Below are 11,532 nucleotides of genomic sequence, written 5' to 3' on the forward strand. Positions count from 1 at the left end.
TACTTGAGTCATGATGGTCCTCAATCGCTTACATGAACTTAAAGGATTTGTTCCCGCGTGTGATGTGGTATTATATCGACGTGCCAAGCTTTGTTCTGTTAAAATTAGGATTATTATTTAAAAACAAAAGTCACAGTAATTCAGTAACGGTAAGTGGCTTTCTGCCGTCCTTAGCAATGCCACTTTACACTTCTATTCGCGTTTATGAACTCATCAAACGTTTAACTCTACCAGATTAAATATGGCACTTGCCAAATCTGGCGTTTCTTCTCACCCGTAATCAATCTTGAATGAGGTGATATAAACATACATATTTTTATTTGCAAATATTGTTAAGATCGGTTCTAAAATGAATCGCAAGAGTGTTTACAATGTTAAAATACGGAATCCCAATGGTGCCCTCGATGTTTTAACAAATTAAAATAGAGAAATGATAATAATTAGAGTTACTACACCGATTTGACTGAAAATCAAACTCGGTCTAAACGTTCATCCTATACGAACTGGACATTTATTAAACTATGTCGAAAGTAATCGTTTGGTTTTATATGTATTTTTTGCAGGCTGACGGAGATTGCTTGAAACAGTGGCGGCTAGAATGGACAAGATGTATAAAATAAGTCACACGCGTGTTATGTAATCAGGTTGTTAAAATACTTCTGGACGGAGTGGTGAAAAAATGTCAGATGTATTTACATTTCCAGCCGTACTGGAAACAAATGTGTGCCAAATTCGATTTTCTGAAATTCACGGTTTAAAAAGCCTTTTATCAACAAAGGTTTAGTTCATATGACCATTTTAGCTCTTTTTGTTTCATTTTTCAATTTCTAAGTAAAAGCAAAGCTTTTGCTGTTCTTACTACATTTTTATATAAAACACTTTAAATTTTTCAGCAGTTATAATGAATTTGAAAAGTAAAACAAATCTCAATCATTACTAAAAAAAATGAAGAAGCGTTTATATAAAAGAAAAACACAGTAAAAATGGTGACAGTCTTGCTATTACGGCTCATATACACATATTTGACTTTTGACCTATCGACTATATGTATCGCCTTTTGACAGCGACACAGCGGTCAATCGGCTAAGCCGCTCTTTCCTATGGAAATAAAGGCCCTTGTTTTGAATCTTGTCCACTCCCATTTCGGTGCATCCCTGGTTAAGACACTTTATTGCGATTGCTTTAGTCGGTCCAGCTACATTGTATAAATATGTACCAGATAATTGCTTATGTAAAGTTTAAATGGTTTTAACTTTCTTAAATAGGACTGCTTAAAAACAACAGATTTAACAAAGCCACGGTAAATAAAAGTTGCCATTTTACCCTTTGAGAACCCCTAAAACATCCCTGGCATTTTCTCAACTTTCTAAAGTTATCACTGGACATTGCCTCCAAGCATTGATAAAGAGTGCCATCAATGGCCATATCTATGAATGGCAGATCATTGCGGATTTTCCCCGTCTACAAAGTATTTTACATATTTAACGACTTTCTGATATATATTGTATGTTACTAGCATTAGCTTTATTACCACCGAAGACTGTTTTTCATACATTATTGGTCACTAAGTATATCAATTCTGTATTTCTTTGTACATTTAATCAAACTTATTCAGAATTATAGCAAAAAACATAATTTAAAATATTTCATTTTAAAATAGACTTTTATTATTCAGTCACTTTATGGAATTCATTTCGTCTAAGTCAGGATTAGAGGAAATACAAAACACATCAAGTTATGGCCCGTGTCATCTCTGACTTCCCATTGTCCAGCCAAACGCATCTGGAATTAATGAAAGGTGAATTCAAAACGTTTCCTTTTTCATTTCTGTGTCATAAAATAAGATAAATTAACATGTTTTTCTGTAATGACAGATTCGTGTATATTTCCAATTTCACTTCTCTAAATTTTCTACATATACAGATAGACACACGTCCAATAATTTGGCTTCCATATAAAATATTTGTATTTATTATATATGTAAAACAGATATAAAATAATTGCAACATATAAATATAACTGTTAGTAGTTTAATGCAGCTTTATTATAAAATACTTACTGTAAAGGAAATGGAATATGGTGGAATTGTTATACTGGCAACATAAACATGTGATTCCCTCGGTTTAAGAAGTGGTAGTTTAATGCATCTTTATATATTAAAATACTTACCCCAACGGAAGTGGCATATGCTGGAATTGTTACATTTGCGACATAAACATGTGATTCCCCCGGTATAAGAGGACAGTGTATGCCGCTATCCGTGCACGCGTCTTTCGGATTTACTTCGAATGGTACTTGGACACCAGCGAAAAATCCATGGTAGATGTTTTCAAGCGTCATACTATGTTCGTCTGACGAAGCAGAGTAAAATATATTACTTTAATAATATTCCTATATGTAAAAGTCTGAAAATGTTACCGCAGCATTAAAAAGGAACAATAGATAAGTAGCTAATGGATTCAGTCTGTGCTGTATTTATATTAAATGAGTTACAAGTCTCTGAAATTGTTACATCCTTTATCATTTATAGTAATGTTTACGCTGAAGAAGTATTCGAGGTGTTGAAAATTATTTTCTGTAACAATTATCAATAAATACTGTTTTGCTTAAATGGGTGACCTTTATTTCCGGCGCAGGCTTGTAACTGGTAGAACCTCCGATCGTATGTGTCTGCATTGACAAAGATTGTGCTCCATGTCTGTAAACGGAATAATTACCCAGCCAGTACCTTGTATTGACACAGGCGGTTATAATCTATAACTGTTTACTGGACGACCAGTTAAGTTTAAACGTCTGTAAATTTAGTTTAGACAGATAAGGACCTTTGCAGCAGGTAAAATCCGTTTTCGAAATTAAGTATTACAATTTCCAAAATGACAACTGGACTAAATTTGCCTTTTCACTGAGACAAAGTTTAAGTTGTCTTTTATCAATACATAGATCAACAGATAATAAATAAGTACAAAATTATTCAAGTAGAACCTATAAGAATCACGCAATTTATATAATAGTTTCAGTTTCAGTCTTTTGCTGGTTTACGGTTGTTTTATTGTTTATGCAAAAACTGATGCATCTGCCCAATAAATCTAGACCGTTTGTATTAAAAACAATAATCAAAAATTATGTTGGCTAATTTCTGCCATTTCGTGTTGGCGAGGTGATAACAGGACAGCACGAAAAGACGAAAACACGACAAATTTTACACGAAAGCACAACATTTAGCGGGCGCCGACACGACATATTTATTTGTCGGGTTTTCGTGTTGGCGGGTATGAATATGTTGTTCTGGTGCCCTTTATTTTGCCGTGCTGTCGTGTTTTCGCCCCACCGATACGAAAACACGAAAATACCTCAGTTGTTGAGTTTTCGTGTTTTAGCCCCGCCAACACGAGAGTACGACAAATAAATTATTTGTTTAGTTTTTGTGTTTTCATCCCGCCGACACGAAAACACGACAAATATATGTCGAGTTTTCGTGTTTTCGTTTTGGCGTCATCCGGTAAACATGCACACAACAATTACTGAAATGAACACAACATAACTGCATGCAACACTATGCCAAAACGACTAGAGAATATAAGTTTAAGAATAAAAATTGACTTATATTCTATGTACATGTATGCTCACCTACCCTTCACCTTAAAGGTACCACTTCACTGTAAAAGAATATTTATTGGTTTAACAGATACAAGGATTAATTTGTCTTATTAATTAATACATAACAAGCCTAAGTTAACTGACTTCAGTTGAATTCCTCCCCGCACCGAGTGCGCATATACACAATTCAACATCCGCATGAAGAAACACCTCCGCGGCGCCCGAACTAGTACAAAACGCGCTACGGTCCGAGTGGTGGAATTCCATCGCGGCGCCCGAACTAGTACAAAACGCGCTACGGTCCGAGTGGAGGAATGTCCCTTGCCGCACCGTAATGCGCACAGACCGCATGAAGGGATTCCTCCGCGGCGCCCGAACTAGTACAAAACGCGCTACGGTCCGACTGATGGAGTTCCACCGCGGCGCCCGAACTAGTACAAAACGCGCTACGGTCCGAGTGGAGGTGTTCCTTGCCGCACCGAAGTGGAAGGAATTCTGAAGTCATAGCTAAAAATTGATCACCTACACCTTAAAGGTACCACTTCACTGTAAAAGAATATCTATTAATTTAATACATGTTGTAACAGCAGTAACTGTTCACTTACAAAATTGTCAAGGGTTCATTTCTCTTGTTAATATATTTCAAGCCTCAGTTAACTAACTTCAGTTGAATTCCTAGTAAAATATGCTCACCTACCCTACAACTTAAAGGTACCACTTCACTGTAAAAGAATATTTATTGGTTTAACAGATACAAGGATTCATTTGTCTTATTAATACATCACAAGCCTAAGTTAGCTGACTCCAGTTTAATTCCTAAGAACTGCTCACCTACACCTTAAAGGTACCACTTCACTGTAAAAGAATATTTATTGGTTCAACAAATACAAGAATTAATTTGTCTTATTAATTAATACATAATAAGCCTCATTAACTAACTTCAGTTGAATTCTTAGTAAGATACATGTATATTTCGGCCGAATACCATTTATGTTACATAAAATGTCTGTGTTTTTGCCAGCTTTTTATTGTTTTAATTTTTATAACTCTTCTCAGTATTACAGCGAAGATATTGCGAGTACGAAAGTGGCGGGTTAGGTGTAAGCTTACGTATACACATATGGAGGATATCACCATTATTATGATAAATATTCGGTATACATGATAATAATGCCATGACGAAAATACAGAATTACAATCAATTTATTGTATGTGTGCCCAGCGAAGAAGTATCTATAATAAGGTTGTGCTCTGCCATACGTTTAATGTTTTATAAGAACAATTTCATAATAATAAAATTAAAGCCCTAATTAACGAGGTAATTTTATCTTTATTGAGGCCAAAGCGTATGCGTAATTATTTACGTAATTGTACAGGCTCGGATTCAGGGCCGTGCCCGCGGGGACTTGCCCTGCCCCCTAATCATCGGAAGGCTGAGAAGTAACCTGTACTCATCAAAGTTGTTTTGGCAAAGGAATAATATTTTCGCACAATTTAGACATAAAAATGCAACAGAGGCTACCATTTCATACCTATATTTTAATATTTCCATTGGGATACACCCTCTTGGACTCAAAAAGTGCATCAGGGGCAACCATTTTGTACATATATTTTTCAACACGCCCTGACCCACCTAACAGGAGGGGTTACCCCCTTCCGTACCTAACCCCTCTCGGCTCATCGATGCCGCCTTTATTCTAAACTGGTGCCGCCCCCACCCCCAACTCCGACGAAATCTTTCTGGAACCGGGTCTGTTATACATGCATTTCAGATTCTTAATATTCTTGGTGGGACAAAAACTGAACAAATAAAATATTTGCCGTGTTTTAGTGTTTTGGTGTCGGCGGGGCAAATAAAGGGCGCAAACGCGAAAACTCGACAGATAAATTTGACGTGTCAGTGCCCTCTAAACGTCGAGTTTTCGCGTACAATGTTTTGTGTTTTCGTATTTTGCCCCGCCAACACACCAACACGAAATGGCAGAAATCAGCCAACGTAACAAATCCCTATGAACCTTACAATACTGGTAGTTAAACTTTAAATAAATGGCCCCAAAGTACAATTAATTTCCCATAGGGTTACATACAAATATATCAATGCAAGGCTTTGACACAATGTTCTGAAGACAAATGCAAATACCTTCTCTTTAGAAATCTATCCGAGAGAAACATAAAAATCACTTTGAAGTGACCTGTTGACCTGCTACTTTTCTCCTCACATCTGTCAGAATGAATAGTGTATTGCATTTTTACAAAGTGAAGCGGTCCAGACTACTTTTTGTACAAATCCGCAGACAGTCATTTGCAAAAGAAACCATGATTTGCCAGCAATTTTTTACCCCTTTCTCTTCATTTACATCAGATCTATAAAATTTGGCTACTTTCAGAAGCTCAGAATATATCTATTTACAATCAAATCCATCATGAAATGAGGGACCTCTTTTCTCTCGGATACACTTCCTTTAGTTGGGTAACGAAGGGCAGGTAACTGTACCTTGTTACCAAATACAATAATGTTATGCGCTTTTGGTGCGTGGCATTCCCTGTTTGATATTTGTCTTTGTTCTAATATAAAGATATAAACATAAGAATAAAATTAATACTAACGTGCTGTAAAGTTGACTTGTGCTGTATAATTTTGACTTCCCTGTACATGGCATGGCTCCTTCTGGCATGGCTCGAAAAGTATTGAATTAATTGTACCATGACTTTCTATAATAGAAGTATACAATTTGAAGTTTGAAGTATAAAAACTTGATTGTATTTTAAACAGTCGGATACGACCTCGGAACTGTCAGCGGCAAAACAAAACTAAGGAGCATAAAACGGTAAATTGCATACGAACCATCAATCTTTAATCCATTTATTTCCGAAATGATTCAAGAATGACGTTTTACAGCAAAAATATTCTGTCTGTACCTAGAGTGTCCTTATAAGCTCTATCTGTTGCAACTGACGAAAATCACATACCAGATGACTTATTTTTTGGAGGGAGTGCAAATAATATATTACTGATTCTTTGAATAATTTAAAATTGATACGTTTTAAAATACATTAAATTATAATTTCGAAATGTAACTGCCTGAAGAATGTGTAACATCGAAAGCGCTGGCAGATAAAAATACAAATTACAGTACAAACCTCAGAAGTTTACTGCTGTTGTATCATAATGAATGCACTTTTTGAACTATTCAAATAATCAATAATATATCTATTTGAAAATATAGATGTGTCTCACTGCAAAGAAAAAAATAAACACTATAAAAATATACAATTTATTTCATCAAGATTTCTTGAAATTTAATCAGAAAGTATATTTCCTAACATGAAAAATCCGTGCACATTTCCGTAAAAACACTACAATATTGACGTAACGTCGACATATTAAAAATATATATATAGCAAAAGAGTGTTTTAACACTATTTATGAACGGTGGGCGGTTATGCGTCGGGCGTAGTAATTTTTTGTACGACGTATTACCGCCCGAGTGTATAAATAGTGTTAAAACACGACTTGGGTATAAATTATTTCGATTCTAATATGCTCTTAATCTAAAACAGTAGGCAAAATATAGTAGCGCTCTTTCTTTGTCGCAACATAAAACAATGACGTCACTGCAGGTTACGTGACGTCATTTTACAGTAAGAGTGTTTTTACAAAGAAGAGCATACAAAGAAATAACTAATAGCAAAACGGTGCTTTAATAATACGATGGGCGTTATACGTTTGGCGTGATAATGTTTCGTATGACGCATAACTGCCCGAGTGTATGACTAGTGTTCAAGCACCGTTTTGCTATAAATTATTTTGATTCTAATACATCCTTTGTTTATACATGCCAAGATCGGAAATGGTAATACGTTGTGCGGAAGAGTATCATTAGGGCGCAAATGATGGCGAACTCTTCTGACATCAAGGAAAATGGTGAACGTTTTGCAGACTTTTGCACACAAAATGACCTAGTCATTGGAGGCACAACATTCCCTCACAAAGACATCCATAAAACAACATGGTTATCCCCGGATTTGAGAACGAAAAACCAGATCGATCATGTAACAATAGCCAGGACATGGAGAAAAAGCATGATCGACGTAATATACAGAGGTGCTGATATAGCATCCGGCCACCAACATCTTGAGGCTAAATTCAAGATAAAGATAGCCAAGGCAACTAAACAAGACAATGTTATGAACAGGAAATACAACATAGGGAAACTCAAAGAACCAAATGCAAACCGAGAATTTAGCATCGAGTTGAGCAACAAGTTCAAAGCTCAAGCAGAGCTGCACGATTGCTCACTAGAACAAAAGTGGGAGAGAGTAAAAACTATGTTTACCACCAAAAGCAAAGAAGTGCTAGGTTTTTCTAAGAAAGAGCATAAAATCTGGTTATCAGAGGAAACAATCGTGTCAATAGAAAAACGCAGAACTGCCAAAATACAGCTAGAACAGGCAAAGACAAGAGTACAAAATGATAGATTGACGAAAGAACATACCGATTTACATAGAGAAGTTAAGAATAATGCAAGACAAGATAAGAAACTATATCAATCAGTTAGCTTCACAAGCGGAGCAAGCCACGGCCAGAAATGACACCAAGACAGTATGTAACATCACACGACAACTGGCAGGCAGAAAAACAAACACATCAAAACCAGTGGGAAGCAAAGATGGCAATGTTATAACAAGTCTGGAAAAACAATGGGAAGATGGAAGAACACTTTTCGGACCGCTAAAATGGAGATAAAATACCAAATACTCCTAACATACGACCTTGATGTTGAAACTGGCCCTATCACAAAAAATGAGATCATAAAAGCTTTGCACAAAATTAGAAAAAGCTCCAGGACCAGACCACATTCCTCCAGAGGTCTTGAAGATTAACTGGCAATTCACAGTTGATATCCTACAAGATCTGCTGGAAAAAATCTGGGAATCAGAGCAGATACCAGAAAAAGTGACATTGACTTTGCAGATGATGAGAGCTTACTATATCACCAATTCCAGCACATACAACAGAAAACGGTAGCCTTGCACGAAACATCAAAATTAACTGGCCTTGAAATCAACACCAGCAAAACCAAATCATTCAGACTCAATGCACAGAACAACTCTGACAAAATCCTTGATGGCAAATCCATCGAAGATGTCATTAGCTTCACCTACATAGGTAGTATTGTCTCTAGGAGCGGGGGCGCTGATAAGGATATCAAGACGAGATTAGGGAAGGCCCAGACATGCTTTTGTGACTCTAAGACCTATCTGGAGGAGTAGAAACATCAGCCTCAAAACAAAACTAAGAATATTAGAAACCGATGTAAAATCAGTCCTTCTTTATGAATAGGAGACCTGGAAACAGACGAAGAAAACAGAACACGATCTACAGGTCTTCAATAACAAATGCCTACGTCAATTTCTTCATACCAGATGGCCAGAAAAAGTCTCAAACATAGAACTATGGGAGCGTACTGGCCAGACTGCAAAAGCTGACACCATCAAAAAGCGAAAATGGCGGTGGATTGGGCACACCAAACGACGACCAACTAAAAACATCTCAAAACAAGCAATGGACTGGAATCCGTAAGGTAAGAGGGAAAGGGGGCGGCCGACAAACTCTAGATGCTAAGTTGAGGTCGTGCCAAATAACACGGGGAGAGGCGAAGAGACCAGCCCAGAATACAGAGAGATGGAGGACTGTTGTGGAGGTCCTATGCCCCTCCATTGGAAAACAGGAATAGGAAGGATATGTTCGCACTTACTGAGAAAGTTTGTACTTACCACACCGTGTGTAGTCTGTCAATATTACTGCAGGGCATGAAGATATAACAGCGAAAAGCACTACAATTCCCAAGAACCTCATCGCTCTCTTTAGACAGTGTGTGTCTTACATAAACCACCTAAATCTGGTCTTTTATGGTTTATCTATGCCAAAAACATAAAGTTTAAAGAGTGCAAGATAAGATATAAAATTGGAAACATGTGAATGTCAACAGATGAACATTGATCATAATTGAATGATCTTCCTTGTTGCACGTTATTTGACATGTAATAAATTATTTTACTACTTTAATTTTACCATATTATTGTGATATATATCATGAAAGACCAAAATAATACTTGTCTACGACTTTCTTTAGATTGGACAAGAAAATTTCTTTCACCTTTGGTGACTACAATACTTTTATTTAATATCTACCCGGTATTGTCCCTATGTTACGAGCAGCAAAGTCATTATAGAGAAAATATTTAAGCAACAATATGTGCCTCAGAAAGTGCTCGCAGTCACTTTAAAGGGTTTTAAGATTTTGTAAGAAATGCATACGGAAAATCCCTTAAACAATTTTGATCCGTATTTCACTGCCTACTATGTCCCGCTGACATACTTCAATTTGGTTCCAAGTGTTTTTTTTTCAATTAATACTAATACACTCCTTAAAAATGCATTTTTATTTGAAGACGGAATTTGTATTTACTAAGGAGCAATTCTTAAATCCGACGAAAAGGCAACAAATGTGTGTTTTGTTTTGTTCTATATTTCTTATTCTATTTAATGTTTCTCCCTTTTCTTCCTATAATAATGAATACGCAAAACAACTTAAAAGGTAAATACATAATTGAATTAGTATTGCTAGACATTAGCGTATTATATCATCTTTGAATTAGATTAAGCTTTAAAATGCTTAATTATTGATTGGAAAATGTGTGATTACTGTTCCCGCATCCGCGTTGATTCATTTCCACCTTTTGTTTCATATATATTATCTGTATACTTTTCCACATTATAAAGTAATGTATTTATAACTATAAAAGATATGTTCTGTTTTGTCCGGTTTATCTAATTGATTTTTGTGGATTACCTGTAGCTATTGAATTAAATATCCAATATCTTGAGCAGATATCACATATATAATTCACATTGAACAGTTGAAATTGCAGGCGGAAAAAGATTTATTTTGAAAGAATGTATCCATCATTAGATTTGGTAAATTTCGGCCATTTAGTCAACATAGAAGTAAACAAACAAATATATTTACAAGCAAAAGGCAATGTTGTGTTTATCTTCTTTTTTGTGAATTACGTCTTCATAAATCATTCAGGGCATAAAGAATTTTCATCTTTAAAAAAATGAGAGAAGGTTACAAACATTTCAATATTTGATTACAAAAATGGAATCCATTTTGTTTCCATGGCAACCAAAATCGCGGATTTAATGTTAGACATTTGTTGTTACTGTATTTTCTAAAATCTTTTTAAAAAAACTCTATTTTTTCCGACTAGAACAAAAGAAATTATCAAGTTTTGTATCTTAAACAAAAGATACTGTTAAAACAATATATTTGAAAGGGTATGTAATCAGTTAATGTTAGCCATTTTCTTTTAATTTCAACCTGTCTTATCTTTCTTAATAGTTGTCCAATTTTAAAAATTCTTTTGCGTCATGAAAGGCTGGATCATTTCTTTTATGTCTAAAACAACTTTTAGTTAGGCACTCCTTCCGCTTTATGACACTATTAATACTTATCTTTCTTTTAAATATAACTCTCTTACAACATAGCTTAAAACGTTCCATCTTTCAAACACTTATTTTCTTTTGAAGCTTAGTACATAGATGTTTTGTTACAATTTACATTCGTTTCTCTCTGGTTAAAGTAGTACTGAAATAGTTAGACAAGCATTTGCTAGACATTTCTTGCTGAATTATAAAATAGTTTTGGATAAAAATCCGTAAGATTTTTGTCTCCTTTAGCAGATAGATTTGCAAATATATGACATTATACAATTATTGCCTTTTGCCTAATTGTAAAGCTGTATATAACAAAAATCGTTTACTACGAATCCTACGTTGTATATTGTTCAATATGGTAGGATTTTTTTATTGCCGACAATAACCGGGTTCGATTCCAGACTGATTTAGCATTTTTGTAATACTTTGCA

General features: G+C 35.4%; 1 protein-coding gene across 1 annotated transcript; it reads right to left on the minus strand.

Annotated features, from left to right (window-relative positions):
- Positions 1-1,644: 1,644 nt before the first annotated feature.
- On the minus strand, positions 1,645-9,513 carry LOC128556975 (NPC intracellular cholesterol transporter 2-like). The gene is made up of 4 exons (XM_053543233.1): positions 9,376-9,513; positions 6,205-6,309; positions 2,170-2,351; positions 1,645-1,782 (listed from the first exon to the last, which is right to left on the minus strand). The coding sequence occupies exons 1-4, from the start codon at positions 9,455-9,457 to the stop codon at positions 1,699-1,701; spliced, it is 453 nt and encodes a 150-aa protein (XP_053399208.1). The 5' UTR covers positions 9,458-9,513; the 3' UTR covers positions 1,645-1,698.
- Positions 9,514-11,532: the final 2,019 nt, after the last annotated feature.

The sequence above is a fragment of the Mercenaria mercenaria genome, chromosome 1, assembly GCF_021730395.1.
Source record: "Mercenaria mercenaria strain notata chromosome 1, MADL_Memer_1, whole genome shotgun sequence".
Lineage (NCBI taxonomy): Eukaryota > Metazoa > Mollusca > Bivalvia > Venerida > Veneridae > Mercenaria > Mercenaria mercenaria.